The sequence below is a fragment of the Bombyx mori genome, chromosome 26 (assembly GCF_030269925.1).
Source record: "Bombyx mori chromosome 26, ASM3026992v2".
NCBI classification, from domain to species: Eukaryota; Metazoa; Arthropoda; class Insecta; order Lepidoptera; family Bombycidae; genus Bombyx; species Bombyx mori.
In genome coordinates, this window is record NC_085132.1 from 8,828,160 (window position 1) to 8,843,518 (window position 15,359).

At 38.9% G+C, this 15,359-nt stretch overlaps 1 protein-coding gene across 1 annotated transcript; it reads left to right on the forward strand.

The window, feature by feature from the left end:
- Positions 1 to 784: 784 nt before the first annotated feature.
- On the forward strand, positions 785 to 4,699 carry LOC101746650 (uncharacterized). The gene is made up of 2 exons (XM_038020710.2): positions 785 to 1,032; positions 1,114 to 4,699. Exons 1-2 carry the CDS (start codon positions 918 to 920, stop codon positions 4,443 to 4,445), a joined length of 3,447 nt encoding a protein of 1,148 aa, XP_037876638.2. The 5' UTR covers positions 785 to 917; the 3' UTR covers positions 4,446 to 4,699.
- Positions 4,700 to 15,359: the final 10,660 nt, after the last annotated feature.

The following is a 15,359-nucleotide window of genomic DNA, read 5'->3' on the forward strand; positions in this document are numbered from 1 at the left end:
ATAATAAGAGAAAATGCCCGATTGAGACAACGCGTGAGCACACGAAGATCATTGGCATCATACAATCGCTTGGCATTCCAATATGATCCCACTGCGAACTACAGTGATGATGAAAATTTAGATATTGGACCAATGACGACTATATGCCGATATTGCAATGCGTTAAAGTTCAAAAGAGAAACGGCTGGATTGTGCTGCGCAAGTGGAAAAGTCAAACTAGATCCATTACTTACACCACCACAGCCACTGAAACCATTGTTCGATGGAACTGATCCCGATTCCAACCATTTTCTTCAACACATCCTTGAATACAATAACTGCTTTCGTATGACTTCCTTTGGAGCTAATATCATTCGAGAAGGCGGCTTCATGCCGACTTGCAAGGTAAAAGATACAACACACATAACCAATCACTCACACCAACACAATGAATTGCAACACATAACAACTACATATACACCACACACTACACCATCACACGATCAGAAGTTACACCGTATTCTTCAACAAATGATTGTTTGCAATTACAGATCCAAGGACAAATATATCATTTGCATGGTTCAATGGTGCCAACACCAAATGAACCGCATCAATTTCTGCAAATATATTTCATTTCGTCGATGGTGGATCAGCTGAATGTGCGGTGCAATATACAGGGAACACAACAGTTAAAGAGACGAATTATTGAACAGTTGCAAGCATTTTTTCACGCTAATAATGCTGTGGTTAATATGTTCAAAACAGCATTGGAACGAATGCCATCGGATACGCACAAATTTGTCATAAGAGCGGATTGTACCCCAACAGGGGAACATGTGCGAAGATTCAATGCACCCACCGTTAATGATGTTGCTGCTATTATTGTTGGCGATCCAACTAAATCGCGAGACATTGTCGTTCAGCGAAGAAGCAATATCATGCATCGTGTAAACGAGACACATCGTTTGTACGATGCGTTACAATATCCAATCATTTATTGGCAAGGACAAGACGGATACGACATCACGTTGAAGATGGTCGATCCAATTACAGGTACAATATTCACACACAAATTATTGCTATTATTGCTATTATTGGTTTCCATTAACAATTCATTTAATTTTGCATTTTCAGGCGTATCAACGAATAAAAATCTAAGCGCAATGAATTACTATGCGTATCGTATGATGATTCGTACACATGAGGAGAATGTCATTCTGAAGTGCCGTCGGCTATTCCAGCAATTCGCTGTCGACATGTATGTCAAAGTCGAGACCGAACGTTTAGCGTTCATCCGATTCAATCAGGCAAAGCTACGATCTGAGGACTATATACACTTGCGTGATGCTATTCATTCAGATGGTGATGTTCAAAATATTGGACGTCTGACGATTCTCCCATCATCTTATATCGGAAGCCCACGCCACATGCACGAATACGCTCAAGACGCTATGACGTACGTGCGAAATTATGGAACTCCGGATTTATTTATTACGTTCACATGCAATCCGAAGTGGACGGAAATTGAACGTGAGTTAGAACCGGGCCAAAAACCGCAAGATCGCCATGACATAATCGCCAGAGTATTTCAGCAAAAACTCAAGGTTATGATGGATGTGCTTACTAAGTATCGAGTTTTTGGTGACACACGTTGTTATATGTACTCTGTGGAATGGCAGAAGCGTGGACTACCGCATGCTCATATCCTAATTTGGTTGCTGAACAAATTACATTCAAATGAAGTGGATGACATCATATCAGCTGAAATTCCTGATCCAGTCACTGATCCCCATCTACACGACATTGTGACAACACAGATGGTGCATGGACCGTGCGGTGCATTAAATCCATTATCGCCTTGCATGGCTGATGGAAAGTGCACAAAACGATATCCGCGACCGTTAGTTGCTGAAACAGTCACAGGGAACGATGGATATCCAGTTTATCGTCGGCGTTCAAAAGAAAATAATGGTCGAACTATCAAAGTTAAAGTTCAAAATCAAGAGATTGAGATCGGAAATGAATTCATTGTACCATATTGCCCGCTGCTATCAAGAATTTTCGAAACACATGCAAACGTTGAGAGTTGTCATTCGGCCAAATCAATCAAATATTTGTGCAAGTACGTCACAAAAGGCAGCGACATGGCTGTGTTTGGTATTGCGTCGGAAAATGCCAATGATGAAATCAGTAACTTCCAAATGGGCAGATACGTTAGTACTAATGAAGCACTGTGGCGATTATTGTCATTTCAAATTCATGAAAGATATCCCACAGTTGTACATTTAGCAGTGCATTTGGAAAATGGCCAAAGAGTTTACTTCACTGAGGCTAATGCGGCACAACGAGCTGAAAGACCACCATCGACAACATTGACTAGCTTCTTTGCAATGTGTGAAGCAGATCCATTCGCAGCGACGCTGATGTACGTTGAAATGCCCAAGTATTACACTTGGAATCAATCAACAAAGAAATTCCAACGTCGCAAACAAGGAACCCCAGTTCCAGATTGGCCACAGGTGTTTTCCACTGATGCACTAGGTCGCATGTATACTGTTCATCCTAGAAATGACGAATGTTTTTATTTGCGACTGCTGCTGGTAAATGTACGTGGACCAAAATCATTTGCGCATTTGAAAACTGTGAATGGCCACCAATGCCAAACATATCGAGAAGCATGTCAACTATTGGGTTTGCTGGAGAACGATTCTCATTGGGATTTAACACTTGCGGATTCAGTTGTTTCATCAAATGCGTACCAAATACGAACGCTGTTCGCAATTATCATCACCACATGTTTTCCTTCACAACCAATTCAGTTATGGAACAAATTCAAAGACGACATATGTGAAGATATCTTGCATCGCTTGCGCATTCAAACGAATAATCCTGACATCCAAATAACCGATGAAATCTACAATGAAGGATTGATTCTGATTGAGGATCAATGCTTGACTATTGCAAACAAGTTACTGATTGAAGTAGGAATGATTGCGCCAAATCGATCGATGCACGATGCATTCAACCAAGAATTAAATCGAGAGCTGCAATACAATGTTGATACATTGCAGGAATTCGTTCGAAATAATGTGCCGTTACTGAATGAACAGCAAAAACAAGTATACGAAACATTAATGCAAGCGGTGGACAATAATACTGGTGGTCTATTCTTCCTGGACGCACCTGGAGGAACAGGGAAAACATTTGTCATTTCATTGATTTTGGCCACTATTCGATCAAGATGTGACATAGCTTTGGCGTTAGCATCATCTGGAATTGCGGCGACTCTTCTAGACGGCGGTCGTACTGCACATTCTGCGCTTAAGTTGCCACTCAATTTAAACACAATTGATACTCCAACATGCAATATTTCCCGATCCAGTGCAATGGGAAAATTGTTGATGCAATGCAAGCTCATTGTTTGGGATGAGTGCACAATGGCACATAAGAAATCACTTGAAGCACTTAACTTCACACTGAAGGATCTTCGGCGAAATAACAACATCTTTGGTGGCTTGATGATATTGTTGGCAGGCGATTTCAGGCAGACGTTGCCAGTAATTCCCCGTGGAACGCCTGCAGATGAATTGAATGCTTGCCTGAAGGCATCACCTTTATGGAATAACGTAAAAACATTATCGCTAGCCACTAATATGAGAGTTCAACTTCAAAATGATCAAAGTGCTGCACAATTTTCCAAACAATTGTTAGCTGTTGGAAATGGAAAAGTCCCAGTTGATGCGACATCTGGATTAATTACTCTTACCAACGACTTTTGCCGATTTGTAGACTCTCAATTAGCTCTTATTGAAAATGTTTTCCCAAACATTAGTGAGAATTATCAGAATTATGCTTGGTTAAGTCAACGAGCAATTCTTGCCGCAAAGAATAATGATGTACACGCACTGAATTTCACCATTCAATCAAAAATTGCTGGCGATTTGGTGACATACAAATCCGTTGATTCCATAACAAATCCCGATGATGTAGTAAATTATCCAACGGAGTTTTTGAACTCTCTGGAGTTGCCAGGATTTCCACCACATAACTTGCAACTCAAAGTTGGTACAGTTATTATGATATTGCGTAATTTGAATCCACCGCGACTTTGCAACGGTACTCGACTTTCGGTAAAAAGACTTATGCCGAATTTGATTGAGGCAACCATTATTAACGGAAAGTACGCAGGTGAAAATGTATGTATTCCTCGAATACCAATGATTCCTACTGATCTTCCGTTTGACTTCAAACGACTGCAATTTCCAGTTCACCTTGCGTTCGCAATGACAATTAACAAGTCGCAAGGCCAATCGCTTAGTGTTTGCGGGATAAATTTAGAAAATCATTGTTTTTCACATGGGCAGTTATACGTTGCGTGTTCACGAGTTGGGAAGCCATCGGCTTTGTTTGTGTTAACGTCAGACCAAAAAACAAAAAATGTGGTTTACCAAAGAGCACTTCAATGAAACGGATAATTTGCGGACACGTATAACGCTTCGATTCAGTATTTACTTTGGATTCACTTTCATTTACTTAGAGAAGTTCAACTAAATAACACTTCATTTTTGTAATCGAAATGAATTCATTACTGTTGTGAAATGAAATAAAAATTTTCCTTTTCAAATATAAAACAAAAAAAAAAATCTTCATCTTTTAATCACCAAACGAAATGTTACATAAAATGAAGCCATCTGGTGGCGAAACGGAGTTCGCCGGGTTTGCTAGTTAGTATTAAAAAGGTTTTATTGACTTTTATTGCAATAAACTGAGTTCTACCGAATACGAATGATGACGGAACTGCCGCTCAGCCATCCCTGGCGCCGTCATATATATATTTTTTTAATTATTTCTTAGATGGATGGACGAGCTCACAGCCCACCTGGTGTTAAGTGGTTACGGAGCCCATGGACATCTACAATGTAAATGCCACCCACCATGAGATAATATGAGTTCTAAGGTCTCAGTATAGTTACAAGGACTGCCCCACCCTTCAAATCAAAACGCATTACAGCTTCACGGCAGAAATATGCAGAGTGGTGGTACCTACCCATGCGAACTCTATAAAAAAAACAAAAACAAAATTACTTTAAAAATAAAAAATAAAAATTGGATCTGCTATTGGAATTACCGCCAATTCTCCAACCTATAATGCATAAAGGGCTGACCAACTATAATGCATAAACTTCACGGCGGAAATAGACGGGGTGGTGGTACCTACCCGTGCGGACTCCCAAGAGGTCCTACCACTAGTGACTACTTAAATTATAATTTTATAATTTCATTATTCTCATTCGATAAGTCCATTATATTTTCAAAGTTAAAAGTTATTACTCAGACCACGCGCACTACAGTTTGGGAATTCAGGGAGTGCAGAAATTTAATGTAACTAAATTAAATTGTCTTAAATAAAAATTACTGAAGTGTGGTTTGTGGGTTTTTTTTGTTTTGTTAAAAGACAAACAAGATCGAGCTCTTAACAATACGTCTCTTCAAACAAACGAATCTCTAAATAGTTTAATACAAAGACGCTGTCTGTCTTTGTCTGTCTCCCCGCGTATTCTTCAAAACCACGCAACAGATTCCGATACGGCTTTTACGGCGAATACAAAGAACTATAAATAACAAAGGTTTGCGTGTATGCTTTCAATATTTTGGGACAAAATGGCTGAATTATTCAGAATGGAAAGCAGTCGACGTCGCCCCAAACACGTCATTTCGGATCGTCTCGATCCACTAACGGTGCTTTTCTTCTTCCTATTCGTACACTCTTGACAGAGTGGTCGTGGTCATGCATCAGTCGGATCCTGCGATACCGATGCTCTCGCGATGCGACGCCTTGTGGCACGATGTTTCGCAGAGTGAGAGCAAACATTTATGTTGGAGTGAATAACAGATTTTATGAGGTCGGTCCATCGTGTTGGAGATCGTCCGCGAGATCTTTTGCCCTCGACTTTCCCTTGCACCACCAACCGCTCAATGGAAACCTCATTACAAGTGATGTGCCCGAAGAACTTGAGGATTCGTAATTAGACTGTTGCTTTTAGGTACCTCAAGCACCGGTCATCGTTCTTATTAATTAACCTAATAACTCTAATTAATTATCCCACAGACACAGCCCACTGAGTTTCTCGCCGGATCTTCTCAGTGGGTTGCGTTTCCGATCCGGTGGTAGATTTTGCAAAGCACTGCTCTTGCTAAGGCCAGTGTTAGCAACACCTCCGGTTTAAGCCCCGTGTACTCACCTACATGTTAGGACGAAGCTGAAATAGCCTCTCAAGGCTATCAGCATAGATAGAAAAAAAAAAGCTGAATTATGATGGTGTTGTGTCAAACAAACTATTTACCATTCCAACCGTGGTTCAATATTAATGCTTAGTCCACCTGGGCGAGTTTTCGGCCGAAAAGCCAATAATAAATATTTCTGTTTCAAAACCAGCACGGTACGCGCTACCGATGCAGATCCGCGGCCCGCTAAAATCGATTGGCTTTGACGTAAACCAAATCGAATACGGAATCGATTTGATGATAGGACCGATAAAACTCAAACGCTGTCAAGATTAATTGATTTCAAAAACGTTCACGAACGATATATCGTCTTTCATATTTACACGCGGAGAAAAAACTGGACATATAATGTGACTACTTTTCGGTCCACTGCTTCGCCCATCTCGATTTAGTTTTAGATTTTTTTATTTTATTTGTTGCCCTCGTAGGCAGACAAGCATACGGCCCACCTGATGGTGAGTGGTTACCGTCGCCCATGGACTTCAGCAATGCCAGGGCCAGAACCAAGCCTACCGTTGAGTACTCTCCACAAGCGTCGTTTGAAGAAGGACAAGTCATAGCGCTCGGGAAACACCATGGAGCGGAGCTTATTCCAAAGCCGTATGGTACGTGGCAAAAAATATATCTGAAATGGCACTGTGGATGAACGCAGTGGCTCCAGGTAGTATGGATGAACTTTACTCCGATGGCGGGCGGTACGATAGTAAAAACGAGATGATGGAATCATCTCAAATAATTCCTCGTCATCTCAAATAATTTGCGTTGCTCATACTCAAGGTATGGTACGGTTGTACGGTGTAATTAACCCATAGACACAGCCCACTGAGTTTCCCGCCGGATCTTCTCGGTCGCGATTCCGATCCGGTAGTAGATTTTTTTTTATTGCTTAGATGAGTGGACGAGCTCACAGCCCACCAGATGTTAAGTGGTTACTGGAGCCCATAGACATCCACAACGTAAATGCGCCACCCACCTTGAGATACAAGTTCTAAGGTCTCAAGTATAGTTACAACGGCTGCCTCACTCTTCAAACCGAAACGCATTCACGGCAGAAATAGGCAGGGTGGCGGTACCCACCCGCGCGGACTCACAAGAGGTCCTACCACCAGTAATTCCGAGAAGGACTGCTCTTGCTAGGGCTAGTGTTAGCAAATTATCTCAGGTTGAGCCCGTGAGCTCACTTACCCGTCTGGGCGTAGCTGAAGTAGCCTCTTAGACTCCCAGCGAATAGGTTGGCAAAAAAGAGGCCAATATAATAGATATTGTATTGCCAATTTACTGTTGAATCGTGGTTTAAGTTTAACCCGCACGAGTAGGTACCACCACCCTCCTACTTCTGCCGCGAAGCAGTAATGCGTTTCGGTTTGAAGGGTGGAGCAGTCGTTGTACTGTAAAAACTGAGACCTTAGAACTCATTTGTCAGGGTAGCGACATTTATGTTGTTAATGTCTACGGACTCCAGTAACCGCTTAAGTGGTGGGACGTGAGCTCGTCAACCCACACTAGCGTACATCGATATATCAGCCGAGTGTTATTCAGTCTCATATAACCGACAGCATTTTTTTAAACTGATACCTGTTCGCCTTTACACCGATCTATTCAGTCTAGAGGTCCCGCAGTAGTCGAAATTCGACTATAATTAATTGGAATTGTAAGTTTGTACACTATTATGATTGTATTTTATACTTCTATAATCACAAATTTCCCCAAGACTGCACTATAAAAAATATTAACAAAGACAAACAATGCGTGTGTGCGTCAAATACATGGTATGTAGTGTGTGTAATGTTTTCTTTATTGATTTAATGTATCTTTTATGCATTATTTTAAAAAAATATTAGTATTGTGCACTTCTTCTCTATATTCTCTATAAGTGTAGAAAATTTCATACTCCTCCGCCCGCGCAATTTTCGTAAAAAGGGATACAAAGTTTTTGCTTCACGTATTAATATGATACCTGTTCGCCTCTATACCGAACTATTCAGATGACGTGTGGTTTTAAATCACTTTCTTTTTTTCATTTCAATTTCCATCAGAATTTTTTTTTTCGTGATTGAAAACTGAGCTTTTCTGTCGAAAATTTTTATTCACTCTCAGTTATTGATGTTATTTGGACCGGGTAAACGTAAAAGGTGAAATTGAAAAACGTTATCAACAGAATGAAACTCGTAACTTTTATGCGTGTAAATTGACTTTGGCTTGGTATTGCATACATTTGTAATAATTACTCATTTAAAGAAGAAGCAATTTAAAAAAAAATTGAAAAGTGATTTAAAATAATTTTAAGTCGCCATTATTAAATATAAGGCACGGTTCTACGGTAAAAGTATTTATTATTATTATTAAACTAGCGACCCGCCCTCGCTTCGCTTCGGAAACATTAAAACACACATGAAACCAAAAAAATAAAATTAAAAAAAAGTAGCCTATGTTCATCAGGGACAATGTCGGCTTCTAATGGAAAAAGAATTTTTCAAATCGGTCCAGTAGTTTCGGAGCCTATTCGAAACAAACAAACAAACAAATCTTTCCTCTTTATAATATTAGTATAGATTCTTTATTTCAGATAATCATCCATATAAATGTTAGTAACAGTGATTTCTTAAAAATAAATTAGTTAGGACACAGTAATAAAAGAAAACAACAACATTCATACTACATACGATTGCAATAGCGGCATTACGAGCAAATTTTGTGGAATGATTCAGAAAAGGTCCATCTAATCTAGAGATTTATAAGATACTTGACAGGTTCTAACAAAGGACTTCCATGATGAAGGAGTAGAAAATCCATGAAATTCCATAACTTATGGTAAAATATATTGCAAGTCCACATGAATGTACACCAGTATATTTTCTATTTCAGCCGCGAAACAGTAAGGCTTTCCGGTTCGAAAAAGTGTCACAGACGTACTAAACGCTTGAGACTTCGGCCTATTGTTTTAAGATGAGCGACTTTGTTAGCGTCAATAATCATTGCACTAAATAAGGCGCGATATTCTTCTGGACTCTATTCTATTTTTTATACTAGTGGAATACGTATAAGTGGTTTATAATAGTGGAACCGTGTATAATTGTTAGTAAATACACACATGGAATTTCACGCAGCTAAATATAGATAATTAAAGTCGGAGATATCAAGTGAGACACACGAATGCATCCACAGGGAGCACGAATAACGACCGGGTGCGTGAGCCAATTTTTGGATAAAATCCTCTCTGCAAAATTTATAAGACTCCCGGTGATACGAGCCGAGGTTTGAATGTAAGCGTGGAAAGTTTTATGAAGAACAAAAGCTTAGGCGAAAAGTATTCGCCGGTAGCCTTTAGGAGCTATTTCAGCTACTCTCAGACGCGTGGGTGAGCTCAAACTGAGAAAATTTTCTAACATCAGTCCTAGCAAGAGCTTCGGGGAATCTACCACCGGATCGGAATCCCGATCCACTGAGAAAATTAGGCGAGAAACTCAGTGGATGAAAAGTCTTAAGTAAACTCTTAATTGGTTTTCCGCCATAGACTTTCAAACACAAGTGTATCTTTTACATTACAGGGCGATATTGACTGGTCTAAGTACATAAACAAATCCGCGGGTCATGTTTATATGGAGAGAAACGCATTATCCTTTGTACCCAAATTCAAGGAACAAACCAAGATCTGAAGAGAGTACATAATGAAAATGTGCAGTAAATTAATTTGTGAACCCTTCCACTGATTTGGTATTGCAGTTCGAGGGTGGGTTCGACGTCAGACAAACATTTGTGTGATAAACAGATTTTGTTTGCTCTTAGTCTGGGTATTTAATCCTAAATTGGACCGGATGACCGTGCGTGATTTGTTCCCGTTTATTATCAATATTATATGTCGGAGACGGTCATCAGTTTGGTAGTTAAACGAAACGCAGTACGATTCCCGAGAGATGGCAGCACGATTGCTATATCGTCGGAACTCGGCTAACTTCGTGCTACGACAGAGCCTAGCCGATAGAGGCGCGTAGACGCCATCACACTTACCAACCAACCAACAAACCTTCTTGAAGAGCGGTGCCTCCGTCCTAAGAACTGTCATTCATTTTCGTTTGCTAACGTCAAAAGGTTTCTAAATTATTCTAAGACAACAAATTGGTGTACTCAATATTTCTCTTAGCTCGATCACCGTATTCGCCCCTACGATCTCTGACGATGGTGTTAATAATTGTGGTTTCTTCGACATAATTATATATTGTTACGCGCTGGGGTTCGGGATAAATAAAATTTCACCAAAGTATAACTAAAAACTATATTCAACACTTAGAACACTTAAACACTTCACAAACACTTTAAAACACTCAACAAACACTTTAAAACTCTCATTTCGCTTGTTCCGCTTTGCTTCAGGTGATCCATTCACTGTTTTGCTTCGAGTAGTTCCGATCACTGACTGACTGCGTGCCATCTCTACCACACTTTTATAGCCGCTACCTCATCCCTAGAATTATCGAGAATATTCCACACATCTCTAGTAGTAGTTCCCGGTATCTGACAATAGATGGCGTTGTACTTCTCGAGCGTTCTAGGTCCTTCGACATCGTTCGACTCGTTCGGCGATAGATGGCGTTACTCTTACCGGCGTAATAATATTCTTATTTTAGTATTTGGGTTAGTGCATTTCCCAGGGCTCTTCTGTTCATTAAGACTACATGTTCAGTTTTCTTAAAGTCTATCGTGATCATCTTCGTGATTTGTGTATATCGAAATAATAAAATATAAGCCCGCTCATATTGAAACCGCAGCTCGTGACAGACAAGTACGACTCCGCAGGTGGCATTTCTGATACTATATGTGCGCGATTCCCGGCCGAGCGCACACTTTACGGGCGCCTTTGCTTCTTGAAAGAAAAGCAATTTTTCACGATTCACCCTCCCTATTTTCCTGTCGATTCCCTTAGCTTTTCTTCGTGTACTTTCATACTAGATACTAGTAACACTGAATGCGCTTTGCAGTCGTTTTAAACCAAAGTCTGGTGTAGTGGTAAGTGACATGGTCACTACACAAGGGGGTCGCGGTTTCGAATCCCGCCAAGGGAAGATATTTGTATGATAAATATAAATGTCTTTTCTAGGGTTATGGATGTATATTAAATATATGTATGTGTATAATAAAAATCTTACATTTATATCCGTTATCTGGTACCTGTAACACAAGTTCTTTACGAACTTATCACGGGTCCGGTTAACGTGGCGTGATTGTTAGTAAATATTTAATTTATTTATTTATTTATTTATATATACAAAAATGAATTGCTGTTCGTTAGTCTCACTAAGAATCTGCTTACGTTTGCATTTATATTTGTTTTGTTACTGTGTTTTCTTACGAACTTAAATATATAACAAAAAAACGTGAAGTTACAGTTACACAAATTAATATCAAAAAGAACTTGAGTGTGCATTATTTAAAAAATTAAAATAGCAACAATAGTCTACTAAGCAGTGCAAAAAATAGTGCTCGTAAATTATTTTTTTATTTTTTATTTCTCGATTGAGGCACTACGAAGTCTGCCTGGTCAACTAGTCCTAAATAAATATTAAAATTAGTTTAACCTTCACGAAATCAAAGACACGAACTTGCTATTCAATTCTAAAATTATCTAGATACCAGCCATTAATTTAACATAATTTGCAAAGAAAACTCATGAGATACGAAATCCCGTTACGAAAATCTAATTTAAAACTGTATATGAAATTAGATAACACGAGATAGAGATTAAACCGACAAAATATTTACTGGATATATGTATAGGGTTAAGGGTCAGTTTGTATTTCTCAATACTCATATTTCTACGTGGGACGACATGGGATGGAACTATGCTCTATTCCAATTATGAAAGTCCCGTTCGACAGATCTTATTATTATGTTATTGTGTGTGTGAATTAATTATATAATGATTTAGATTGATTGTGTATTTTTAAATGTTGATTTACGACCATGAACAAAAAATTATTATTATCTATATATTAATACGTGAAGCAAAAACTTTGTATTCCTTTTTACGAAAATTGCGTGGACGGAGGAGTATGAAATTTTCTACACTTATAAAGAATTTATAGAAGAAGTGCACAATACTATTTTTCTTTTTAAATAATGCATAAAAGATACTTTAAATCAATAAATAAAACATTACACACACTACATAACATGTATTTGACGCACACACGCATGCATACTATTTATTGTCAAACTTTTGTTCTTGACGTCTGTTGTCAAATTGAGAATAGATTAGATATTGTTTGTCTTTGTTCATATTTTTTATAGTGTAGTCTTGAAGAAATTTGTGATTATAGAAGTATAAAATACAATCATGATAGTGTACAAACTTACAATTCCAATTAATTATAGTCGAATTTCGACTACTGCGGGACCTCTAGTTATTTCAAACTATGCCAAACGTGAAGAGTTACATTCTAAGAAGTGTCAAAAGAGACTTCGTAATTGGAATAGAGTATAGTGACCTTCCTGATTCCTGTACGCGATTCCGTAGGCTTTAAACTTGAACTCTTCTGCTTATGAAAAAAATTATAAAGATATTCTAAATTCTGAAGCAAAAAAAAACCTTTGTACCATTCACGGGAACATAATAATATTTTCGCTAATATTCCATAATGTTAATTGCAAAAGAGTACAGCTTTAAGCACACAGTTTGTTTGTTATTTTGTTTTTAATAAATAATAAATATTTACTAACAATCACGCAACGTTAACTGGTCCCGTGATAAATAGGTACCAGATAACGGAAATAAATGTAAGATTTTTATTATACACACATATATTTTAATATACACCCATAACCCTGGAAAAGACATTTATATTTATCATACAAATATCTTCCCTTGGCGGGATTCGAACCCACGACCCCCTTGTGTAGTGACCATATCACTTACCACTACACCAGACAGCCGTTAAACTGTAACTTCCAATACAATTTATCTTAAAAAATTCAAAGTGCTAACTTAGCCTTAAACGCCATGGTGGGATTAAAGCAAAGTGATTGATGACTAGACGTAAATTGGCGCGGACCTTCTGTCGGCTGACGCAAATTTGGGAGCCTCTGGTCTTTACGATGCCTTAAGTTGTGAGAAATCAGCGACTTTTTAATACGCTTTTATTAGCTTCAGACGTATGTATGTTACTATGTAGCGGAATCTTTGAACATGATTTTGACCCCCTTCAAAATGTCGGATTAACTCGAAATTGGGTATACTTATTAAGGACTGATGACAATTCAATATTTTAAAAAAAAGAAAAAAAAAATGAATTTTTTTTATTGAAAATATTGAAATTCATCTAAAAGATGAAAAATTAATAATAGTTTAAAAAAAACTAAAAAAATACGCTTTTATACAAAATCCAACTAAAAAATAGAAAATAAATTTGAATCTAAAAAATTGAAAAAGAAGCCAATACTTATTTTTATGGAAATATTTACGGGCAATCGTGACGGTATGTAGTGCAAGCTATTTTCCCAAAGGGCTACCTAAATATATTACTTTTGTATTTTGTGAAGAAACAAAAATGAAAACATTCTTTTACACAATAATTATCGGGCTGAGCATAACTGGATACTGTGGCGAAGATTAGCTCCCCTAAGTCCTAGTGTAGTAGTAAGTACGCCCATACTTAGCATATGACGTATGTGCGCTGATCATGCAATGGATAATTGAACGCCACATGGGACCTTGGCACAGACGAGAATATATATTTTTTATTGCTTAGATGGTTGAACGAGCCCACAGTCCACCTCGTGTTAAGTGTTTACTGGAGCCTATAGACATCTACAACGTAAATGCCGCCAGCCACCTTGAGATATGAGTTCTAATGTCTCAGTATAGTTACAACGGCTGCCCCGCCCTTCAAACCGAAACGCACTACTGCTTCACGGCAGAAATGGGCGGGGTGGTAGTACCTACCCGTGCGAACTCAGAACAGGTCCTACTACCAGTAAGACATTCCACCAGATGCTGATTAGCGTCGCTGTTGGACATCAGTAATGCCAGGAGCATGCCAAGCCCATGCTTACGGCCGAGTACTCTGTGAATCTTTTGACAAAGTAGCGCTCATCTCGTAACTTGGAGCACAAGTTGCAATTCATGTCAGACGTACCAACACAAATTTGCATACGATCCACTCCTAGGCGGATATTGCACTTTCGCTGTAACACGATTCCGCAGTTTGAAAGTGGTTTTGGTATTACATTAATTTACGACGTTATAAAATTTGAGAAGCGTTGATTTAGGGTACGCCACTGAAATTAGAAATATAGTACTACAATAAATTTTGTATATTTTTATTGCTTACTTTTGTGAACGAGCTGACAGCCATGATTAGGTACCGATGCTTATAGAAATTTGCAGTGGTAGGGCTGTATCGCTGTCGCTAAGGACTCTTTCGAATATTTTATTATGCGCCTCATTTCAGTCACAGTCGTTTCAAAATGGTAGGCAGCGGCTTAGCTCTGCCCCTGGCATTGCTGAAGTCCATGGGGGACGGCAACTACTCACCATCAGGTGGTTCGTATGTTCGCCTGCCTACAAGGGCAATAAAAAAAAGCAGAAAAATTGGTAGCTAATGAGGGAGTATGTTACCGTCTTCACCGAACCCGTCGCTTGCGACGAAGGGCTCGATGAGTAAATTAACTCATAGGCACACCCCACTGAGTTTCTCGCCGAATCTTCTCAGTGGGTCACGTTTCTAATCCGGTGCTAGATTCTGCAAAGTACTGCTCTGGCTAGGGCCAGTGTTGGCAACACACCCGGTTTGAGCCCCGTGAGCTCACCTACACGTCAAGGAAAAGCTGAAATAGCCTCTTAAGGCTGAAGCATACGTAGAAGAAAATAAACAGGCAGTAACTTTAGAATTTAAACTAAAACATAGGTTGAATCTGAAAATATTATCTATTATAAAAATAAAGTTAAATAGACAGATCGGGTCAAAGCACAGACACGAAGTGGTAGTCTGCATTTTATTGTACAGTAGTTTGTCTCACTAGATTTTGTGCTATATACAATTATGACCAGGAGATGGGAGATTGTGGACAGAGCTATGGTAAGCGCAATACCCCGAGGGATT